Source organism: Manis pentadactyla, chromosome 4 (genome assembly GCF_030020395.1).
Source record: "Manis pentadactyla isolate mManPen7 chromosome 4, mManPen7.hap1, whole genome shotgun sequence".
Lineage (NCBI taxonomy): Eukaryota > Metazoa > Chordata > Mammalia > Pholidota > Manidae > Manis > Manis pentadactyla.
Genome location: NC_080022.1, coordinates 148,544,662 through 148,566,931, shown reverse-complemented (window position 1 = coordinate 148,566,931; position 22,270 = coordinate 148,544,662). Strand labels below are relative to the sequence as shown.

Below are 22,270 nucleotides of genomic sequence, written 5' to 3'. Positions count from 1 at the left end.
GATGGTGATGGTGATGGTAGTAATGATGGTAATGGTGATGGTGGTAGTGTTGGTGGTGGTGGTGAGAGTGGTGACAATGATGGTAATGAAAATGATGATAGTGGTGGTGATGGTGATGCTGTGATTGTGTTCACAGTAGTAAAATGGAAAGTCCTGAGTGTAGACTTCTGAGGCTGATGTAGAACAGTGGATATACCTTGGAGACAGCAGCCCTGGGGACTTCTCTCCACCCCCTGCCAGCCTTCCCCTTCAAGTTACTCCAAACCCCAGATTCAGACTTCAGACCCCTCATTTCCTCCAGCCCTTCCCCTGCAGCTGTCACCCTATCCCAAGTCCATGTGTCACACCTCTCTGCACCCTTAGCTCCCTTTGCCAGCCACCTCCCCAGCCTGTTCTTTCCCTCAACTCACTCCACAGCCAGGCAAGGAGCATGAGCACACTCACCAGAGCTATGTATACCCAGGAATACCTCACATTCCCCTGCCTTGGCCACCTTCCACCCAGCACTGCGCTGCAGTCAGCTTTCTACAACAGGAGGATGGACGGGGCCCTCCCTGCTCATCCACCCCCAGTCTTCCTCAACTCCTAGGACAGGACCACTGTGGAAGGTAAGAGGGCTGCTCATGGTATGGCACCAAGCACAGCTCTCTGCCTCAGTTTCCCCCACATGGTAGTGACCTCTTAGGCACTGGAGACTATGGGAAGAGTTTCCTGCCCAGCACAGATAAGGGTAAGTGACTTCCAAACTCTATTGCTACGTGCCCGCCCTCAGCAGGCTGGAGCCGGAGGCAGAAGGGAGCCCAGAGCCTGGGCCGTTTCCTGTCTGTTTCATGGGGCAACCCACCCTCTTCCACAGCCCTCCTCTCAACATGGGGGGGAGTCAGGGCTGGTCATGGGAAGCCAAGGGTTTGACAGCAGGTGGGAAACAGAGCTGTCAGCCAGAATTGAAGACCAAGGTTTGCAGCTCTGGCATCCCAAACTCATCCCAGCAATGCCTCTCATCACAGCACTCCCCCTCCTTGTGCCTCAGTTTCCACAGCAGGAGGCATAGCCACTGACAGATACAGAGGCCCGTTGGGTACTCTCACTGCAGAAGTGGACAAAGGCTGCCAGCCTTCCAATCTGCTGGCCTCCCCAGGGTCACTCAGCATCTCCCACGCACCTCCTCCCAACCAGGCTGTGCTTGGACAAGCTCCACGGGGGAATCATCACCCCAGCAGAGCAAGGCCCCAGCCCCTAACATTCCAATTAAACACTTTTTCTGATCTTGCTTGCATCATCTGGGCTTGGAATAATGTCATCTATCTTCCGCAGATGGACGGAGCCTACAGGCCAGGTGGGGGGGGACCAGAAGCTCCCCATCACCCGAGTCAGCCTCCTCACTACAGGGACCCATTTCAATCAAGAGCAACTGTGGCACTCAGGAAGAAAAGCCATCAGCCTTCCCAGGGACAAGCATTCGTCTCCATGGGAGGAGAAACACAGCCTTGGTCCCTGCCAAGGGGAGCCCCCTGTTTATGCCTCTTCCCTTCCCATTAGTCAGCTGTGTGGCCAGCCAGGAACTCTGGAATCCCAGGGAAACAGCAAGCAGGGGGAAAGGGAGATCAAGGGCAGGGTCTGATGAGACTGGATCTGAGGAGGGTGAGGGCCCTAGTCGGGGAGCCCTCGTCTAGTGGAACAGTGTGAGCCCTTCTGTGAGGAAGCCCCCAGTCTTAGAGGAGAGAAAGGGGCCTCTTCCAGATTGTGGGGAGAGGTCGTCTTACTTGGGGAAAGTCCCAGGCTGAGGGGGTTCTTGTCCTTGGGAACCCCCTTTCTGATGGAGGAGACACAGCCCTGTCTTGGATGAAGTACAGTCTGAGAGGCACAGTCCCTGCCTAGGGAACCCCCAGGGCTTAACGGGGAGTCATCCCCTCCCTGCCGACAGAGACACCGCACCTTGGGAAACATCATCTGAAGAGCGACCGTGGCCTCCATCACATGCTGAGCATCCCCCCAGCACCCTCGCCATACCGGTCCTGGGGAAGAAAGACCCCTCAACTCAGGGCTTCCTAAAGGAATGTCTGTAACCTTGAGTATCAGGCAGACCTGACCTGAGTTCAAATTCCTGCCCTTGCTTTCTTCCTGAGTGTCCTTGAACCAGTGATTTAGTCTCTCGGCACCTCCTTCCTTTACCTGGAAAATGGGACCTTCCTGAAGGAGGAAGCGGTGAGGGTATGCATGTGAAGCACCTAGCAGAGCGCCTGGCACACAGAGACCCCCAGTGGAGGGCAGCGGCTTCCCAGTCAGGCCGACTCACAGGATGGGGCAGAGGGGTAGCCCCGCCAGCTCAGGGATCCTAGCCCTCAGGAGGCAAAAGGGAGCTCAGGTCGCACAGGGTGGTAAACCAAGCCAGCAGGGGGACCAGGAGGGGCACTCCAGGCTGCCCCAGCCCTTCTTGGGTGACCAGAAGATGGCACCAGGCCAGATACTGCGGGGGGCATACTGCAGATGAACTAGGGGCCTAGACCATGGGGACAGGGGATGAGACCCACCTCCCAAAGCAACTTCAGCTTTAAAAATCATAATCAATGGCCCCAGAACAACAGAAGAGGTTCCTTGGATCCCCTACCTCCAAAGAACTGCTTCTGAGCGGGCACTGCTTCCGTTGGGGTTATTTTTAGCTTGTTTTCCCAGTAATGATTCTTCTGGGTGGATTTCAGGGTTGTAGCTATGAGCTCTCTGGGAGACGGGAGCAGTATCCATACCAAAAGAAAAAAAGAGTGCTGTTATTCATAGTAATTCAACTGGATTTGTAAAGTTATTATTAAGCATTTGTCACCACAGAAGTAACTTGGATTCGGCTTTCCTTGGAGCTGCTCCCCCTGCCCGATTTTACACAGGAGGATATCTTACACAGGAGGCCTAGAGAGGGTAGAAGGCCCATCAGAAACCAACAGAACAACTTGGAGACCACTCTTCTCAGAGAGCGAAGGGGGAAGGCCACCCCTTTTGGGCTTGCATGTCAGAGGAGAAGCATGATGTGGATAATAATGAGAGCAAACACACAGAATATCTACCGTGCACCAGTCACTGCCCCAAAGTGCTTTGCAACAATTTGAGGTAGGTACAACTGATAGCCACATTTTACACAAGAGGAACTGGGCATAGAGAGGTCAAGTAAGCTACCCAAGATCACACAGGTAGCAGATAGCAGAGCTGGGATTTGAACCCAGGCAGTCTGGCTCCAGGAATTAGCTTCCAAACGACCCACTGGCCAGCCCCTGGTAACTGCTTGTGAGGGTCTGAGAGACAGGTGGTGAGGTGGAAACAAGGATGTGTCCATTTATGGTGAGGAGGGGAGAGGGATCTCCAGGTGAGGAAGACACGGTAGTCACCCCAGACTCTCTGAGTATCCTCTGCTGATGGACTTGGAGGTGGGCATGAGAAGTCTTGGGAAGATCAGCCTCAAAGGGAATGTATACTCAGAGGTTCTCTGGGCAGGTGAAATGAACAAAGGCTTTAGAGGCAGACAGACCTGGAATCGAATCCCAGCTCTGCCACTTTCTAGCTGTGTAACTTAAAAGCAAATTACTTTGCCTCTCTGAGCCTCAGCTTCTACATCACTAAGTGGAGATCATATGTAAATACCACTCAGGATTATAGTGAAGACTGAAAAAGGTAATAGATACGAAGTACCTGAGACACTGGCCTCCTCTGTCCTTCAGTCATTCATTCATTTGTTCAACTAACGGTTATTGAACACTAAAATGCACATACAGAACTGTGTTCAGTGTTGAAGGAGATTTAAAGATGAATAAGATATAATCTTTGTTCTTAAGGATTTTATAAGTGAATAGGGGCAGCTGAAAGATCAGGTGAATTCTAGCTAGAAGGCAGGCAGTGATTGATTCCATCTAGAGTGATGAATAAGGCTTCGCGGAGAAGGCTTCACATGGAGGTGGGGAAAGAGGAACAAGTCTTCCAAGCAGAGAGAACAGCCGGCAAAAGGCACCAAGGCAGAGAATTGTACAGCCTGTTAGGCATAGAGTGGCTAAAGGTGGGGGGAAAAAGTATGTCAAGCACTAAATGCCAGTCTGGGAAATTTGGAATTAATCCTGTAGGCAGTGGGGCACCATAGATGGTTTATAGCAAGAGTGAGACCCCAGAAAGCTGAGAATCAGATTTGGGAGGTGGGTGGAAAACTAAGGAAGAAGATGGGTTTTGATTCCAGCTGGGAAATGAGCTCCCTGTTTGCAATCAGTCAAATTGCCCGCTGCTCTGGGTCTCGCATTCCCACCTGTACCACTCATGGACTTCCCAGATGGCGTCTTATGGAAATGGTCATATAAGTGCATGTTGTAAGGGCTTCCTGGGCCTTAGCATCCCTGGCTTCCCCCTCCCCCCATCTTCCCAAAGCGGGAATCCCAGGCATTGTCAACCCCAGGAGCCAGGCAGAGCTGGCTGGACACCTCTGGGGTCACAGGTGGCAGCTGGGAGGCTCTGGGGAGAAGTTGGGCTGCAAGCTCTTCTCCTTCCACCTGCACCTGGAAGCCAAGCTGGCTAACAAAAGAAAAGTTGAGTAAGTCGGAGGATCAAGAGTTTACTGCCATTGAGCCGCTGGGCTGTGGCAATGGAAGCATCCTTGCTCACTCTGCATTTCTCTGGCTGTAGCTCTGTATTCCCTTGCTTTGCATTTGACCAGAGCTTTGCCCTGGAATTAAGTGAAGCTGTGTGGGGGCTGGGGAAGAAAAGACGGGAGAGTAGAGCCCAGCACCAGCCTGCATGGCCGCAGTCCAAATCTTCCCTTGGCTGGGTGCCTGGGGGTGGTCCTAGCTCACTCTCCTCTCTTCTGGGGGTGTGCCAGAGGGAGGAAGGGAGGGGGAACAGCTAGAGTCAGGGTCCGCAGAGGGTGGGGGTGGGAGGGAGTGCGCTGCCTGATGAGGAATTAAAGGTGATCTGCTCTAGGAAAATGAGAGTGGGAAGACGGTAAACAGATGGTTCAGGGGGCAACTCATTTTGCAGAGAGTAGGTGTGTATGTGCACGTGTGTGTGCGTGTGTGTGACTATGCATACACATACGCTGATAAGATTCTTTTTAAGTATCTCAGTGTCTTTGATCATGCACGTGTGAAGCTGTGTGTAACTGAGTATAATAACCCTGGGAGCGGATGTCACCACAGGCATATACCAGTGTGTGTAGGGGTAGATGCCTGCTGGCTTCTCCAGCCTCCCTTCCCAGCACCACCCCAGCTCTCGGGGCTCCAGCCACAGTCTTTCCTGATCACACTCTAGCCCCACTGGCTCCGGTCTTTTTAAAAACTGCTCCCTCTTCCTGTAACAGCCTCCTCTCCTCTCTCTTCTCCACACTTCCCTGGCCCATACCATCTTGTCTTTCATTCTGTGCAGCTCAAAGCTCACCTCCTCCAAGAAGTGCTCCTTTTTCCTGCAACACCCATGACCTAGACTGAACTAGGTGCCCCTCTTTCCATCCCCCACAGCCCCTCTATGTCAATACTCATACCCTACATCATAGTTCCATGTGTCTGCCCACTTACTTCTTCCACACAATCAGGAGCTCCTTGAGGGCAGAAACTATTTTATTGAGCTAGCATAGCTCCAGACACATAGCAGGTGATTAATAATTCATTTATTCAATAACCATTAACTGAGCACCCAACAGATGTCAGGCAAGGGGCATACAGTGGGAACAACACAGATAGTGCCTGCCTTCCTGCATCTCCCCTTTTTAGCAGGAGACAGACAAATCACCACAATTGGATGCAGTCTTAGATGCAGGAAACAAGGTCTTATAGGTGCACAGAATAGGGACAGGGTACGGACAGTGTTGGGGAAGGCTTCAGAAAGGAAGAAGTGTCCAAAGTGAAACAGAATGAGTGAATGAGTACATAAAGTACATGAGTGAATGGACTCAAACTGAAGTCCAAGGTCTGAGCTGAACCAGTGGGCACACCAAATCAGGGCTGAACCCCAAATTGATGACCTGGGGAGCCTCATTCCCTTCATTAAAGAGAAAATTGGTTCCAAGTCCACTGTAGGACTGAGCCAGAAGGTGAAACTTTGGAGATGGGCAAACTGTGGGGCCAGGAGCCAGGCCCATCATTACATGGGGTTATATTTTTGTCTGTGTCAGTAACTGACTGTGTGACCTTGGGCCAGTCTCTAGCTGTCCCTGGGCCTTGGGTTTCTTATCTATACAATACGAATGGGATGGATTCTGATCTATAACCCTAACTGAGAACATGACCCCATCCCAGCGGGGATTTACTGTGTAGTGATGACTATATGTTCAAGATGCAGAGAGAAACTGAGAAGAGGCTAATGTGAACCCTGACTTATTCCCTTATTTCAGCTGGGTCTTTTCTTCCATGAGGCCAGGTAACCATATCACATTGAAGAAATCTGGGAAGACTTCATAGAGAAGACCCTTGAGCAGGATTTTAATGGTGGTGAAGAACATTAATGAAGCAGGGGTAGAATACGAGCAAAGGTGTCAGGAGAAGAATGAGCCTAGCATGAAGGGGGACACCCCGGGGATGGGGTGGCTGGCCTGGCTTGCTTGGTGCAGAGGATTCACACTAGGGAAGAGTTGGAGTACTGATGGCTCTGTCCTGCAGGCTGTTGGGTCCCAGCCCAAGTCCTGCCAGTTAGGGTGAGGTTGGCATGGCAGCTGAAGGAGCTCAAGCCTCCGTGAGGAATAGGGCCCAGTAAGAACTGAGACAACCAAGACAAGCATCAGGGGTGAAGGTGGCCTCGGCAGTGGCCTCCCAGACTCTGGGAGTTCAGGGCAGTGAGGTACTAGGTAGGGCATTTATGTGAACTCAGACTCAAGACCTGATTATAAAGGACTGGGTAAAACGAATGACCCAATCACCAACGTAAATGAATATGGACAGATAATCCTGTGAGTCTATTTTATGGAGCACATGTGCCAGGCACCATTCTGGGCACTGAGGACACCCTGGGGAATGGTTCATATAGAAGAATCCTGGCCTCTAGGAATCATACATTCTATCAATGGAGACAGATTAAATGGAAATTATAAAATTCAACATCAACTGCTATGAATGCAATTAAATTAGGGTAAGAGGCTAGAGCAATGGGGCAGGGATACTTGTGTTACGTTAAATCAGGTGGTCAGGGAGGTGGTACAGTGACCTGAATGAAGTAAAGGAACAAGACTCACAGTCTAGGGGAAAAGCACGCCAAGTGGAGGGAACAGCAAATACAAAAGCCCAAAAGCAGGGACATGTTTGACATATTACTAAAGAGAGAACTTTGTGTCTCTAGTGGAGTCAAATAGAAGGAAATGATTTAAAAAAATTGGTTTGGAAATACAGCTAGGGGTCAAATCATGTAAGGACCTGGTAGATCACAGTGAGCAGTTTGGTTTCAATAATAGTAACAATCAATACTACAAAGCACGCATTTGTGCCCAGTACTATTGGACAATCAGTATACATTAATGGGTATTTTACAAGTGACCAAGAGGTTGGTGCGATTATCCACATTTAACAGATGAAGCAACTGAGGCTCGAAGAAGTGAGGCCCTGAGCACCTGCCCTTTACTGCTGACATTCTCCTGGCTTGAGAAGCAGTATTGATCCTGGAATCTGAGCTGGGAGATCAGCCTGCAGGGGGAGCAAAGTGGTCCAGCTCAGGGTAGAGACCGGTGGTTATTGTAATAGCTGCATGTTTGCATAACTCTGTATTAGCCGGGGTGTATAACTAACATCACATAGGTGTGAATCTGGAGGCTGAGGAAGGGGAGGCAAAAGACTGAGCTGCTCAGGATGGTGCTGCAGAGAAAACACTACCCTCTCATCAGAGGCCTGTGCCCCCAGGTCCCCTGCACTGGCCTCCACAGCATTGCCCTCCCTGCACTGAATGATCTGTTTATGCCTGGTGCCCCCACTGACCGTGAGCTTCTCCAGCCAGAGACAGTAGCTTTGTCATGTGTAATCCTGAGAACTTACATCTCATAGTAAAAGTGGTTAAGTAGGTAACACACTGAGTGGTGGTCTGCTACTTTCTAGCTATGTGATGCTAGGCAAGAAACTTACTTTCTCTGAACCTCAATTTTCTCATCTAGAAAATAGTAATAGTAATAGTATCTATTTAACAGGAATGTAGTGGGGATGCAGATAAGGCACGCAAAATGCCCAGCACGGTGCCTGGCACATGAAAAGCACTCAATAAATGTCAGCTATTAATATTACTAGGCACTCAATAGGGGCTTGAGGAACCCTTAAGCTCTTGAACTTTCCCATCAAGGTCTTGTCTATCTTATTCAAACCTCTGTATTTTAGTACCTAGCTTCACATGTAATTAGAGTTAAAAAAATTAAAGTTAAAAAAAAAAAAGTCAAAGTACCTAATAAAATAGCTGAATTAATAGGCCTCAGTTTTTACAGCTGTGAAATGAGAGGGTTGGCTTAGGATATCTCTTGAGTCCCTTCCAGCCAAGCCAGACTAGGATTCCAAGGGAATCCCAGGAGCCCCCCAAATGGTGAACTCCCCTTAGTGAAGCCCACATTGGCCTGTCCTATCTTCTCCTGTTGGCAGGCATCCTGAAAAACAGGGACATGCTGACAGAGCAGATGTCACCATGTCCACCATGGTGGCAGGGTCAGGCAGAAGAAGTGTGTGTCCTTCATGGGCATCCATGTAGGGCACAGGGGCCTGCAACAGAGCCCAACTTGCCCCCAACTTTGCCTGGCAGGAGGATGGGGATCAAAAGAACCCCCAACCATTGCCAGTGTCCTACCTAGAAAGACACTTGGTCCTAAACAAAATGGAAATGACAGAAAGGAGATGCCACTACTTTAGTGAATAAGATGCCTGTTTGGAGCAGTAGAGTATACACATGCCAGATTCTCTCTCCAGTCCAGGCTGGCCCTGCGCTTGCTCCTCTGACCTCATAGCCAGGTCCCATCTCACATTGCTAGTTGGAGTCCATGCCTAGGCCTCACAGGTGAGGTCAGGGCAGTCTGCGGGTATGGTAGGAAAGACCCGAGGGAACATATGTCAGTAAATGACATGCGAATTGGAATGTTGGAACAGCTGGCTGTCTACCTCATGCCATTTGCTATCTCCCCAAGCCCTGGAACTGGTACTGCCAAGAGGAACAAGCCCATGGGGCAATGGAGTTGGAGCAACTTGGGCATTTTATTCCCTAATCAGCAGCCCTTTGCCTCCTGGGGGCATGGAGAGAGATCTGCCGTTTGGAGGAGCAGAGGATGATCAGACATGCCAACCCAGTGGAAGGCTCTGGGTCCATGAAGGGTAGGTACCAGAAGAACCTGAGGCTGAAATGACATTCTTTAAAGGTAGCAGACCATATCCCATTCCAGACCCTAGACCTCCATTTTCTCCGTAAGATTAGCAAAAATGCATGATGCTACATAACCTATCACAACTGTAGTCAGTCATAAGCTCAGTGCCTGTCTTCTTCTCTAGAATGTAAGTGCCATGAACACAGGTGAAGTCTGTCTTGCTCACTGTTGTGAGCAGTGGCTTATACTTGTGTGAGAAGGAGGAAGGGAGTTAGGAGGACAACTGAATGGGCAAAGGTAGGCTCATTTTCCTACCACTTAAGAGGGATGGGGTGGTAGTGGGAAGGGCAGTGGGAGAAGATCTAGAATTCTATGTTCAGTTTCCAGAGACGGCTCTGAGAGTGGGCTGGGATGCTGGTCCATGTCAGCTGCAAACATCTGTGGAGCAGGTCCACATCACTGGGGCAGTGGGTCCTCAGCTATGAAAAGCAAACTGAGTCTCTCCTCTGGACTTACCTCTTTACAAGCCCTATGCGCCTTCCATCTGGGGAGGTGGGCAGGGGTAGAAGACTTCCCTCCTCCTCTTCTTGGATCCCTCCTGTCTCGGGAGGTGGCTTCTTCCCTGCCCAGTTTCTCCCACACACACAGGGACTGATTGCTGGCTTGCCTCTCAATGGGATGGTTAATAAGCCCTTGGGTGACATTAATTGCCATCAGGCATTAGAAGCCTAATGAGAATCATCTTCCTTGACGACTCCAGCACCTTCCGTCCCCAGGGCCTCCAAGAACTCGGCTAGGCCAGCCCTCTCCACTGCACCTCCCAGCTCCAGACAGATGTGGCGGTGGGGGAAGGGTGAGAGCCACTCTCTGCAGGCCCCAGCATCAAGCTGAGGCAGCTACAGCCAGCAGCCATGGGGGAAGGGAGGCTTCCAGGAATGGCCTAAACCCATTTTCCAAAGAGAAAATGTCACTTTTCTGGACGAATAGAAAATCCACAGGGTCAAGAGGTCTAGGACCAAGTCAGGCAAATGGGGGATGGAGACTGAGCACCCCAGCTGGCCTTGCTCCGACCTACCTTGCCCCACACTTTCCCTCTGGTTGAGTACAGAGGTATCAGTGCAGGGTGGCCCTCAAGATCCACGGTCCCTACCCCACCCCCATAGCAGCTATGTCCATAGGATTGAAGACCCTGTCCCTCCAGAGTAGAATGGGATTGAGAGCCGTACCAGGGGGGCTGGAGCGTGATTCCTACCCAAGAATGCTATAAAATCATTGCCATTGATCGAATGCCTGGCTGACGGCTGATGGTTGACTTGTCGGGTCTGATCTAGGTTGCGCTCTAATGCAAACGGCCTGACGGTGGGGAAGAACGCCGCCCAGCCACCCCTCCCCCTCGTCAGCAGGTGCCTGGGTGAGTGTGCAAGAGGGGCAGTTCCCCACCCCCCCTCCAGGTCCCTTTAAAGGCTTACAAAACAACCTGTAAGAAGAAAAGTCCCTTCCTCTCCATCCCCCAACCCCAGCAGCAGGCGAGTTTTACCCCAGCAGCGCCCGGACAAATCCCCAAACGAAGCTGAGCTGGCGAGCTTCGCCGCGGCGCTAGAGCGGCTGGGTACGCCGGCTAGGCTGATTCCCACCCAGTGCCCCCCTCCCCTAAAGCCCCCCGCAGACTATGGGGCTGGGAATAGGGTACCCCCTACCCGCGCCTCTGGCAGAGCGGTTGTAAAGCAGAGCCCGGCGGGGAGCGGACATCCTTTGAAAAGGGACATCGGTGGCTGCGGTGGCGTCTGCCCGAGGGAAATGCAGCCGCTGCACCGGGCCGTCCGCACTCGGGCCCCGGCGCTAGCCTGCACTGGGATGGAAAAATGAAACATAAAACACGGGCGAGCAGAATCGCGAGGTCGGCCCTTGCCCGAGTCTCATTAAGGAGCCACGCGCGCCCCCAGGCTGGGAATGCGGAATGGACACGTGGACAGGGGAGGGATGCTGTGGAGCTGGGGCGCTGGGCGGGGGCGGAGGGTCTCCGTGGCGCGCGAGTCGTGGGCCGCGCGCTCCGGGACCACGTGACCACGGGGAAACTGGGAAGGGAGGGGAAGGGAGTGAGCGCGCCAGGCTCAGCGCCCGCTACCACTGGGGTGGGCGCTGAATCCCGGACGGGGGAGGAGGGCGGGCGAGCGCGAGTGTGTGTGTGTCTCTCTCGAGTCATTTACGACGGAGCAGCCGGCGCGAGCGCCGAGGAGGCGGCGGCAGCGGCGGCGGCTGCTTCGTGCAACTGTGGTTCCCCCCACCTCCTCTTCCTTTTGCTCCTGGATTATTCTTCTCCCCCCACATATGTCCATGGGGAGCCGGCTCCCCTGCCGGCACCTTAACTCGTCTCGGCCCCGTAGGCACCAGCTGCCGCCTCCCTGGCCGCGGGCTGCGCGGGCGCCGGGTGCCGCGGCCCCTGGCTTGGCGCCCGGCTCTCGCCGCCCGCAGCCCGGGCTGGCGCAGCGCTCCACTCGCCCAAACTGACTCCGAGTGAGAGACAGACAGAGAGACAGAGAGAGCCGATGCCCGGCTGCACCGAGGGCAGGGCGCAGGTCCGCTGGAAGAAGGAAACGTCGGAGACTCTGAACCCCGGGAAAGTTCAAGGTTTGTGCGGCCCCCCCCACCGGAGAAGGCGAGGAGCGAGGCCGAACAGCCGGCACCTCTGCTGAGACAGCGAGACCTCGGAAGAGAGGGGGGCAGCACGGAGCCACGGCAGACTGACCGAGCTCCTCTCCGTCCTATACGCTTAAGGCCGGAGGCTGGAGTCGACGCCCGGGGCAGGAAAGGCTCGCGTCAGGCGCATTAGCCGGCTTTTCAGTCACCTTGCTTCTCCAAGCCCCATGTGCACGGGGCAGCCCCTGCCGGCCGCACCGCGCTAGCCCCAGCAGAAGAGCCGCTGCTCGGGCAAACGGCGCTGAGCCGGCCTGTGCAGGCCCCCGGCCCTGGTCGAGGCTGGAGAGAGCGCACTGGAGCCGAACAGCCAGCTCTACGAGGGGACAAGCCACGGGCCGCCCGCCTCGGGCATTCCGTCCAGGCGTCGCCTAGGGTGGTGGCGACCCGCGTCGCCGGTTTCAGCACTGCACGGAAACTTTTCCTGCTCTGGATGGATTAAAGTTGCCTGGATTTTCTCTTTCTTTGCAAACGAAATTATTCATTTGCACCGAACCTGGAATTTTTATGCTGGAGCTGCTGCAGGGCTCTTGCAAGAAGGAAGCCGCGCTGTCCATGTGGGGTTGCTACCGAAACCGAAGAAATTGAGGCTTGTGTTGGAAATCTGCACCCTAGAGCGAGTTCGGATTTGAGCTGGGCCGCGTAGCTGGAAGACACAGCACTTGGCTCTAGGCAGCCCCCGAGACGCGGCCGCGGGTGGCCGCCGGGTCCCAGGACCGCACGTGCGGCTCCCACTGGCCGCACAGATCCTGCAGGGGGCACCAGTCGGGGGTGGTGGAGGCTCCTCCCGCCCGGAGCTGCGCCCCCGCCAGCTCCGAGGGTGTAACCGGCGACGCCTGGGACGCCCCCTCCCCTCAAAGTGTCCCCGAATTGCACTCTCTGGCACCCAGAGCCTCAGCAGAGAAGCCGGGTACCACGGCCACCCTGAGTTGGATGTGACCAAGCCCAGCCTGGGGCCAAGTCGACGTCGACTGTTGCCCCTCGGCCCCAGCCCGCTCGCGCCTCGGCCATGGCCCCAGGGATGTCGGGCCGCGGTGGCGCCGCCCTGCTCTGCCTCTCGGCGCTGTTCGCCCACGGTAAGTGTCGCGGCGCGGACTCAAGTGAAGATACGGCGGGCGCCGCTGGAGGGGGCACAGAGGAGACTGGAGAAAGGCGAACCCCCAACCCCCCGACTCGCAGCCCCCGCTCCCAGCTTGGCATCTCTGGTTGCAGCGTGAGTTAGCTCCAGCCCCCAAGCCCTTTGGAGGGGGCAGAGCCTGCGAGCCCCGCCCTGGGGACCTAGAGCAGCCCAGGAAAAGGGCGACGGGTGGGGGAGGCGTGGGGGGGGGGGCTCCTATCCTCTCCTGGTTAGAAAGGGTCCAAAGCCCAGTCTGGGGGCGTAACCACCCAGGAGATCTATAGGGATACGAGAGATCCCCTAGATCGCGTCCCGGCCGCTCCTTCTGCCACTCCCACCCCAGTAACCGGCGGGGCTGGGGGCTGTTGGGGTCCACGGGGATCGGGTCTTTCCCCGCCCCTGGCGCGCAGTTCGGTGCGGGGCCGCGCCGCCTGCTGCCTCGCTTCCTGCGGCGGTCCTCCAGAAGGGAAGTGGACTGACAGGGGCCTGGGGAGCCGGCGGCTCGCCCGCCCGGCGTCCTGTGAGCTGCATCTAAATGGCCGGCTTAGCGGAGCCCGGAGGGCGGGGGTCTGGGCAGCGGGCGCAGGCCGGGCGACGGGCGGCGAGCGGAGGAAGCGGGCTCCGCGCTCTAGCGTTCTGCAATCTGTTGCGTCTGCTCCCTAGGCTCGCCCCGGGCTCCGCTGCAAAGGGGGTAGGAGAGGGAGGGGCCCGGGCTGGCGCGCTTAGGCAGTGGAACAGCAGGGATGGGGCGGTGGACAGAGGGTCTCTAAACAGCCCCCCAGACTGGGATATCAGATCCGACGGAAGGAGACTGCAGCAGGCCTCCCGCAAGCTCCAGGAGGCGAGGGGCCCTGATGGAGGGGATGGGAGAGAGCTGCGTGGCGGGGAGAATGGAGAAGAGAGGTCTTCTGCCCCGCGCACAACATGGAACCCGCAGGCCTGGGACACATTTTCCCGACCAGCAAAGGGTGGGTCGGCTTCGTTGTCCCACACTGAGGGGTGAGCCTGGACAGTCTGGTGAGGGGCTTAGGTGGAGGGGCGGCTGCTCTCTCCGCACGGGTGGAGGTCCCGCGATGTGTCGTGCTCAGCTTTTGCCCACATCTGCACAGTCCCTGGGACCTGCCCAAGCCCACCAAGGGCGCACCCTTGGTCTCTAACTAGCGGCCTCTCTCACCCTGACCAAGGCGCCTTCTCCAGCTTGAAAGAACAAGGAAAGGGATCTGCTCTGGGAATCGAGGGTCCTGAGACTAGGATGATGTGGGAAACGGGCAGGCCTCCCTCTAGGGTATACTGGTTCTTCCCAGCTGGGGGCCACTCCTGAGGGGCAGGAGGTGGAGGGGTCTGTTTGCTTTCAGTTCTTTATCAGAAGAATGGGCAGGGCAGGGGGGTGGGGGGACAGAGGAGTGCCGCTGGGAACCAGAAATCTCCCCTGCCTGCACAAGGGCGCTGAGGGCAGGGAGGGTGTGGGGAGGTGGGCTGTGTACACGTGTGCCCTGGAACGTCAGGGGCTCTGCGTTTGTGACCCAGCCCTGGTGAGCAGGGGGTTTGGGCACCTAGGAGGAGGAAACCCAGCCTGGCTGGGTCTAGGCGGGGTTCTGCCACTCCTGCACTTTGCTGCCAGAATTGCATTCTGAAAGCCCAATGGCCCCACCTCCGGGCAGCTCAGATGCTCTCATTAGCTTTCCACTGCCCAGCTTCCTGACCCCTCAGCCTGGTATTAAACATCCTTTCTCCTCCTTCACCCGCTAGAATCCTGCCTGCTTCCTACAACCCAGCTGTGGTCAGGCCTTGCTGTCCTGGCACTGCTTCTCTGGAGGGTTTGCAGTCTGTCTCCTTCTCTTCTTAGATGTCAGTGTCTACTCTGTGCCCTGGTAGGCCTAGAGTGGTGGAGACAGAACCGCGGGCTTATTCATCACTGTCCCTGTACACAGCCTGTGATTAGCACAGCTCCCAGTACATGCACGGCCCAGGGTTGGCTGGTGATCAGAAAGAAGCCATTTGAGGTCGTCATGCCCACTGAGCAGGCATTTCCCCTCCTGATTGTCCCTCTGGCACCCTTTCCAGGATCCTTCCCTGAGTCCCCATCCCATGCCTCAGTCTCCCCTTCTCCAGGGAAGGGTGTCAACAGATGCTCAGAGCTTAGGAAACCACCACCACCCCTGCCATCCCCAAGATGGATAAGGCCAGAATCACAGAAATTCCTCCCCCAAAAGCCCCATCTCTCCTAGACCTTCCTCCTTCAGAGCTGCCAACACCCACCCTCCCTCTATCAAGGAAAGGGTACATGGTTTAGGCCCACTGCCAGCTAACTCCTGGTTGGGATTTCTGGGCTCTTTGAAGATGCTGGCATGGGGGAACAGTTGCCGTTTTTTATAACTGGCAGGCTCCTGAGGCCACAGGTTCCAACCACACAGCCAGACTGGAAGCCAAATAGCCTGGGTTTCTATCTGACTCCGGCGCCATCGGGCAGGGTGACCTTGGGCTCCCTCCCTCTTGTTCTGTCTTCCACAAGCAGTGTGGCCTCTGGCCCATCCCACCCCTTCTCACTTTCTGCCAGGACTGCCGGCAGATACCATGTGTGAACAGAACCCCACTCCACTGCAGAGCCCAGCACAGCCTGTGGGATGGCAGCCCCTGCACTGCTCCCAGTCTTGAGGCTTCTGCCAGAGAACACCTCAGAAGACCACCTTCCTGCATGTCATCTTTGGGGAGGCTTTCTGCTGCATTTTAATTTTATATAATTGGAGTTTCGGAGGGTAGGTGGGTGGTTAATCTGTTGGAGAGTTGATTATGTCAACTCTCTAGTCACCTACTAGGTCACCTGTACTGGCTCCCCATTGCCTATAGGATCAAGGGTGCACCCTCTACTCCCCGGTACCAAAGGCCTTTTATGATCTTCTCTCAATCTATATCTTCACTTCTGTGGTACTGCCCTCCCTCCATCCTCCATGCCTCTTGTGAGGTACTACTTGTCTCATTTTCATGCCTTTCTGCTTCAGCACCTACCAGCCTCTCCATCTGGAATTGCTGGCCTCCAGAAATCCTTACCCAGTTTCAAAGCCCAACCGAAACACCACCTCCTCCAGGGAGTCTGCCTAGATTATCCCATGGCCTCTCACCATCCTCCAGCCTCCGACAGAAGTAACTGATTTCCTTCCGGTGCTACCTTGGCCCTTCATGCTGCCTTTCTAGCACACCTCATGGGCTGTAGTGTATGTGTATGAAGGGTTTGCATGGCACGTTTATACGTGCATCCCTCCTGATCCCCGCCTACTTGCATTTAGGGCAAGAGCCATGTCTTCTTGATTTTGTCCCCCTCCTCAGTGCTTGACACATAGTAAGTGCTCAGGAGAAATGAATGGGGTGGGAATGCAATTCTATACTGGGGGGCCCTCTCAGTTTCAATTGAAAAGGGAGCTCTGGAATGTGGGGCAGAATGGGGGAAACAGGTAGAGCCCCCAGGAAGAGGGCAAAGGGATGGGGCATGCCACACCCTTTGAGTGGCACATACAGGATACACGTGTCTGGGAAACACGTGAGAACAGCTCCATAGGATGTGAATATAGTGTCCCATGGCACTCTCAAATGCACGTGTCCTCACCTTTGTGGTCACCAGCCTGACAACCTGGGGCTTCCCCTCTGGGCAGTATCCACGCCCTCCCCCACACCACTGACTACGCAAGCTCTGGGCTCCCTTGGAGAGGCAGAGGGGCGCAGGAGAACAAGAGGACAGCTGGCCTTAGGAGGCTCCCTTGCTGCTAGGAACAAGCAGTGGTGCTTCCCATCCACCCCCAACACACACTCCCATCTCCTTCCTGGCCACATGGAGCTCTTTGCCACAACACAGCCTTGTTCAAGTTTAAGACCAGTAGGTGGGGATGTGTTATAAACTTGGTGGCAGCAAATGAGCTTTATTGGAATCCATTCGAAGGATCACTCGATGCTTGCATGTAGGAGATAAGGCCACTTTGGAATACCAGAGGTGAACCTGGGTGTCCCCAAGGCCCTTGCTGGGAGCCTGTCTGGAACTGACAGCCTCCAGGCTTGAGACTGGCAGTGAGTGCTGGCAATGCTGCAGAAACGGAGACCCTGAGAGGCACCAGCTCCCATCACCAGGAAGGTGATTGTGTGTTGGGGGACGGCGCTTGCTTGGCTGCCTTACACAAAATGATGTCCACCCACAGCGCTGAAACTAAAAGAGATCACAGATCACCGAATCCAGCCTTCGTGGGGAAAAGGAAATGGACACTCAGAGAGGGAAAGGGACTGGCCACAGTCATCCTGCCACTTGGTTCTGGAGCCAGAACCAGCACCAGCGCCCAAAGGGGGTTCCTGGTTGGCAGTCTGCTCCAGGGCCCTTGGCAGAGATTCACCAGGTCTGTTACCTGCTGTCTTTATGGCTTCATCCAGAAGTGTGCTTCTGGCTTAACACTAGCCTTGGGTCCCTGGCTGTCAAGACAATCAATCACCACTAGCACGAATAAACCTTGCCAAGCACTACAGAGAGAATGTGGAGGGGGTTCGGTACCTGATCTTCAGCTCCCTTTCATGTGCTCAAGTCTAGTTCAGGAGATGAGAAAAAGGCCCAGATTCTGAAATTCAAGGCAGTTTGAATCAGTCCCCAGGATGCAGGATTTGGACTCCCATCTCCTGTATCCCGGGGACTCTAAATCCTGACTTTGTCTTCGGCTTGCTGCACGGCCACAGTAATGCCACCTCCCTCTCTAAGTCTTTTCCTCCTCTGCCAAGTGAGAGACGGTGATGCTCACCAAGCCCCCTCCAGCTCTCCTGTTTTCTGATGGAGAAGCCCTGGGTACCTCCCTTATGTTCTCCGCCCCACGCCTCCCTCCCCCGATGCCCACAGCAGATGCCAACAAGTGGATACAATTCTCCCTCCCCAGAGTCTCCTTACTTCTTCCTTGCCAGTACTTAGTATGGAATTTTAATAAGAGATTAAAGAAGCAGTTGTGGGGTTTTTTTTTAAGAAAATTAATTTCTTTTTCTGTTTTCCTTCACTGTCTTTTTAAATGAAAAGTGGGCCTCCTTATCATCAAGTCAGCTGGCCATGCCACACTCCTGCATTCCCCAAGGATGGCGCGGTGTAATCAGAGAGCGCCAACACTCTGCTAGCCCCTGCACCAAGCTGAGACAGGGGAGGCCAGGACAAGCCCCTCTCAGAACACAGGCTGAGAGTCCCAAGGTCGTTATCTGCCGTCCCCTGTGGTGTTTGCCCCTCTCATTCCTCCCCTGCCCCTCCACCCCAGGCCCTGATGGCTGGCAGATGACCCAGCAGGATGAAGTGGAAAATAGAAGCAATTACCTGGATTACTCAATGCTTGTTGTGCGAATGAATGAAGGCAAAAATGAATAATTCTATGTGGAAAAGGGAAGAAAAGGTAATTGAAGAAAATCCCTTTTTGACTAAATTATCCAGATAATTATCTGCCTTTGGAAAGTTCTGCTTCTTTTCAAACTCACAGCCTTCTTGCTGCATTCTCGCCCACCCTTTTGGCCTGTGAGGATGGGAAACTGGTCACTCTCTTCTCTTGAATGACTTTTCCTGCTCTATTCCTATGGGAGGTAGTGGGCACGGTGTGTGCTTGCTGGCAGAATTCCTCAGCTTACCTGTTTCCTGGGCGCATCTCTCAGGGTCCTTAGGGTTGACATAGTGTTAGGCCCAAGGTCACCCAGATAAATGGTATGACACTCAAAAGGGTCCAGATTCCATCCAAGAATCCAGGTCTGAACAGCATCAGACCCTACAGGACAGGCCCCTGGGCCTGCGAGAGAACAGGCAGCCAGGACACCCTTCACCACAGGCCCTCCCAAGGGACACAGCCTCAGAAGTGGCCAACCCTTAAACAGAATCCATCACAGTTACTTTGAGTGACAACCTCCCAGCTTTTCTGACAGAGAGAAGCGCCTGGGGGAGTGACCTGTATGACAAGGGAGAGCAGTCTCACCTCCAGAGGCCCCTTTCTGAGGAAGGAGACACCGCCCCAGGGTCTGACATGAGAGGCAGGATGGCCACCTCAGCTCAGAGGTTGTAGGACTCACCTTGCAGACCTTCCCACATCCCTGGGGGCTGCTGGGGAGCCTGGCTCTGGGCTAGAAGCAAGTGTATTTTTGGTGGCTTGGTACAGATGATGCCGCAGACTCATGCCGGCAGGAGTACAGGGTCGGGGGATGCTGGCAACACAGATGCATGCCCGCAGGGGCACCCACAGAGTCACGGGCACACCAGTACACTTGTGGGGTCTCATGCTCCTTTGGAGTTCAGATCTGTATCTCGTTTGATCCTCAGGCAGCCGCTAGGGGAAGGCAGTGATCATGACTCCCATTTGACAGAGGGCAAAGCTGAGGCTCTCTGAGGTCCTGGCCACACCACCTGTTGAGGTCAGGTTATCTGACCTGGATACAGAATTGTTCTTGCCTTACCTCTCTGTCTCACACATACAGGGAATAGCACAGACATGGACAGACAGCCTCACGGACCCATACAGCTGGGGGGAGGCCCACCGCATCTGGCCCCCTGATCTCTCCAGTATCATCTTGGGCCCCTCTCCCCCTTGCTCTCTAGTTTTCTGCCAGTCCTTTGAATGAGTCATGCTCTTTTCCATGCCAGAGCCACTGTGTGTGCTGCTCCGTCTGAGCAGAGCACTCCTGCACCCCTGTCTCCTACTCAGACTTCAGACTGGACTGTAACCACACTTCTTCTAGGATGCCCACCCTGATTCTCAGGTGAACAAAGACTCACTACCCACTGCACCTCATTGCTAATTTGCCCTGTTTGTAGCAACACTGTCTGGCCTCCCTGCTGGCCTTAAGCTCGAGTGAGCCTGGAAGGTGTGTGACCCCTTCCCAGCCTCTGTATTCCCAGGGTCCCCTGGGATGTCTGGAGGAAAGTAGACATTTCATGATTCAACAGAGGAGTCAGTGAATGCGTACTGTGTCCATACACACCTCTGTCACAAACCTCTGTCACTCAACAAGCGTTCAGTGTTCACTGTGGGCCAGGCACTGATCTAGGCACTTGATCTTAACCAATGAATCCAACAAAAATCCCTGCACTCACGGAGCCTATATTCTCGTGGGGACAGGAGAAGGCAGACAGTAGATAGTAAAGATATTAAGTAAGTAAATTATATAATATGATAGAAAGCAAAGGTGCTATGGAAAACTTTAAAAGGTAAGGTTAGGGGAATTGGGAACTCCAGTGTGTGCATGTGCGTGTACGTGTTGGGAGGGGTCGTGCAGTATTAAAATGTGTGCTCATTTGCTCAAGCGTTGTTAAGCAGACTTGAAGGAGATGAGGGAGCAGACTAGGTGAGGATCTGACTGTTATGGAGGGCAAGCCTTAGGGCAGGAGGGGGCCTGATCGTTCAAGGTACAGCGAGGAGGCCAGAGGGGCCGGGGCACAGTGTGGGGTATGGAGGTTCTAGGGAGACGTGATGGGAGAGGGAGGCCCTTATAGGAACACTGACTTGTAGGCTGAGTGAAATGGGGAGCCATACAGGGTTGGAGCAGGAGTGACCTGAGCTGACCAACAGCTACAGGCTTGCAGAGCTCCAGACCCTGTGGGGAGGGGACTGGCCCCCAGTGCCCCAGGGAGGACCCTGTCCGCTCTCTATAGCCTCCTGCCTCTCACAGGTCTGGCTGTGGCTGGCTTTCCTGCCACCCCATAGCCACCTACTGGGGGCAGGACCAGGGTGTGCAGGGAGCAGACTGCAGCAGAGACCACTCAAGGATTGGCAAGGCCAGTGTCCAGACCCACCTGGCCAAGCTAACCATGTGGCTGTTCAGGTCTCTTCTTTGGGCCCGGGCCTCTGCAGCACCAGCCCCGGCTGCTTCCACAACCTCTTCCCACTCAAACCCCCACCATCCCCTCCATGATGAGGGAAGATGCTAGTGTTCTTATCACCACCGGGGCACTTGGGATGCTAAGCAATCCTTGGTTTCTCTCACAGATTCTGATTTTTTAACCAATTTTTCTACCTTTACAAAAAATGCACTCCAGGAGTGAGAGGGTTGCATGCATTTGTTTGGACAGTGGCCTTTCACCACTGATTTGGGGCACATAGCAGCCAGGATGTCTGTAGACTCTTGTGCAGAAATGTAAAACCCAGTCTTCCTGGGTTCCTAAGTGCCCTGCAGTGACTCCAGCTTACCTGCTGCTTTGACCTCTGGCCAGTCCCTCTTTTATGTCTGCAAGTGCTCAGGTGGTGGCCCCCTATTAGCACATGACCACTGCAGCCCATGCCTCCTAGCCAAGGAGGTGGCCCACCCCGGGGCAACCCACACTCTACCCTACCCTGTCCTTCCTGGGGTAAAATAGGCATATGAGGCCTTTGTCCAATAGGAAGGAACTCTTGATTGGAAATAGGAAAAATTGCCATTTCTCAGCTGCCAACACAGCAGAGAAATGATCTCAATTTTCTGTGGCTGTTCCCAGCAGGAGAAAAACTGCCAGCGCCAGCCCATTGCATGAGAGGTCTGAAATGCTGGGGAAAGAGGCCATTGCTGGGATAGGTGATGGGGTGAGAAGCAGAGGGTCTGGCATAGTGCAGAGAGCTGGGCACCCCACTCAGGAACTGCAGACCTACCTCCTGGGAAGCCCTCCCCATCCCAGGCCCCATCGAACACACACCTGCATCTGAGCAGCTCTTAAATTATCTAGTTATCCTAATAGTCATTTCTATTAACTGAGCACCTACTATGTGCCGTGCCCCATGCTAGGCACCAGGAAATGTACCTTTGGAGCCAGCAGTCGACTCTGTTCTGTTTTGGCTTGGTGCTGATGCTAATCACCCTCATCCTTCACCCTCACCCTCTCCTTACACTTGGCTTTAAAACTAAACTGCCTGGCTTCATTACTCCCTGTGTGATTTAGGGCACATTACTTAACCACTCTGTACCTCAGTTTCCTTATCTGCAAATGATTACAAAAGTACCCAACTTAAAGGGCTGTTGTGATGATTAATTGAAGTCATTGTTCCATGTCGAATATTGATAATAGTGCCTGGCATATACTCAGTGTCCAAAAATTATGGCTGTCAATATTATTGCTATTAATATATTAATACATGCCAGGCACTGTGTTTAAATATAAAATGAAGAAAACACAGTACCTGTCCCACAGGACCTTCTAAGGTGGCGTCCTGAGGAGATGAGCCATGTCTGCACAGATA

At 54.1% G+C, this 22,270-nt stretch overlaps 1 protein-coding gene across 1 annotated transcript in view; it reads left to right on the top strand.

Annotated features, from left to right (window-relative positions):
- Positions 1 to 11,411: 11,411 nt before the first annotated feature.
- TMEM132E (transmembrane protein 132E) overlaps positions 11,412 to 22,270 on the top strand; it is a 54,623-nt gene continuing 43,764 nt past the window's right edge. The window contains exon 1 of the mRNA XM_036889814.2: positions 11,412 to 13,041. Coding sequence (XP_036745709.2) covers positions 12,975 to 13,041 — 67 coding nt within the window. The 5' untranslated portion in view covers positions 11,412 to 12,974. The remainder of the gene's footprint in view (positions 13,042 to 22,270) is intronic.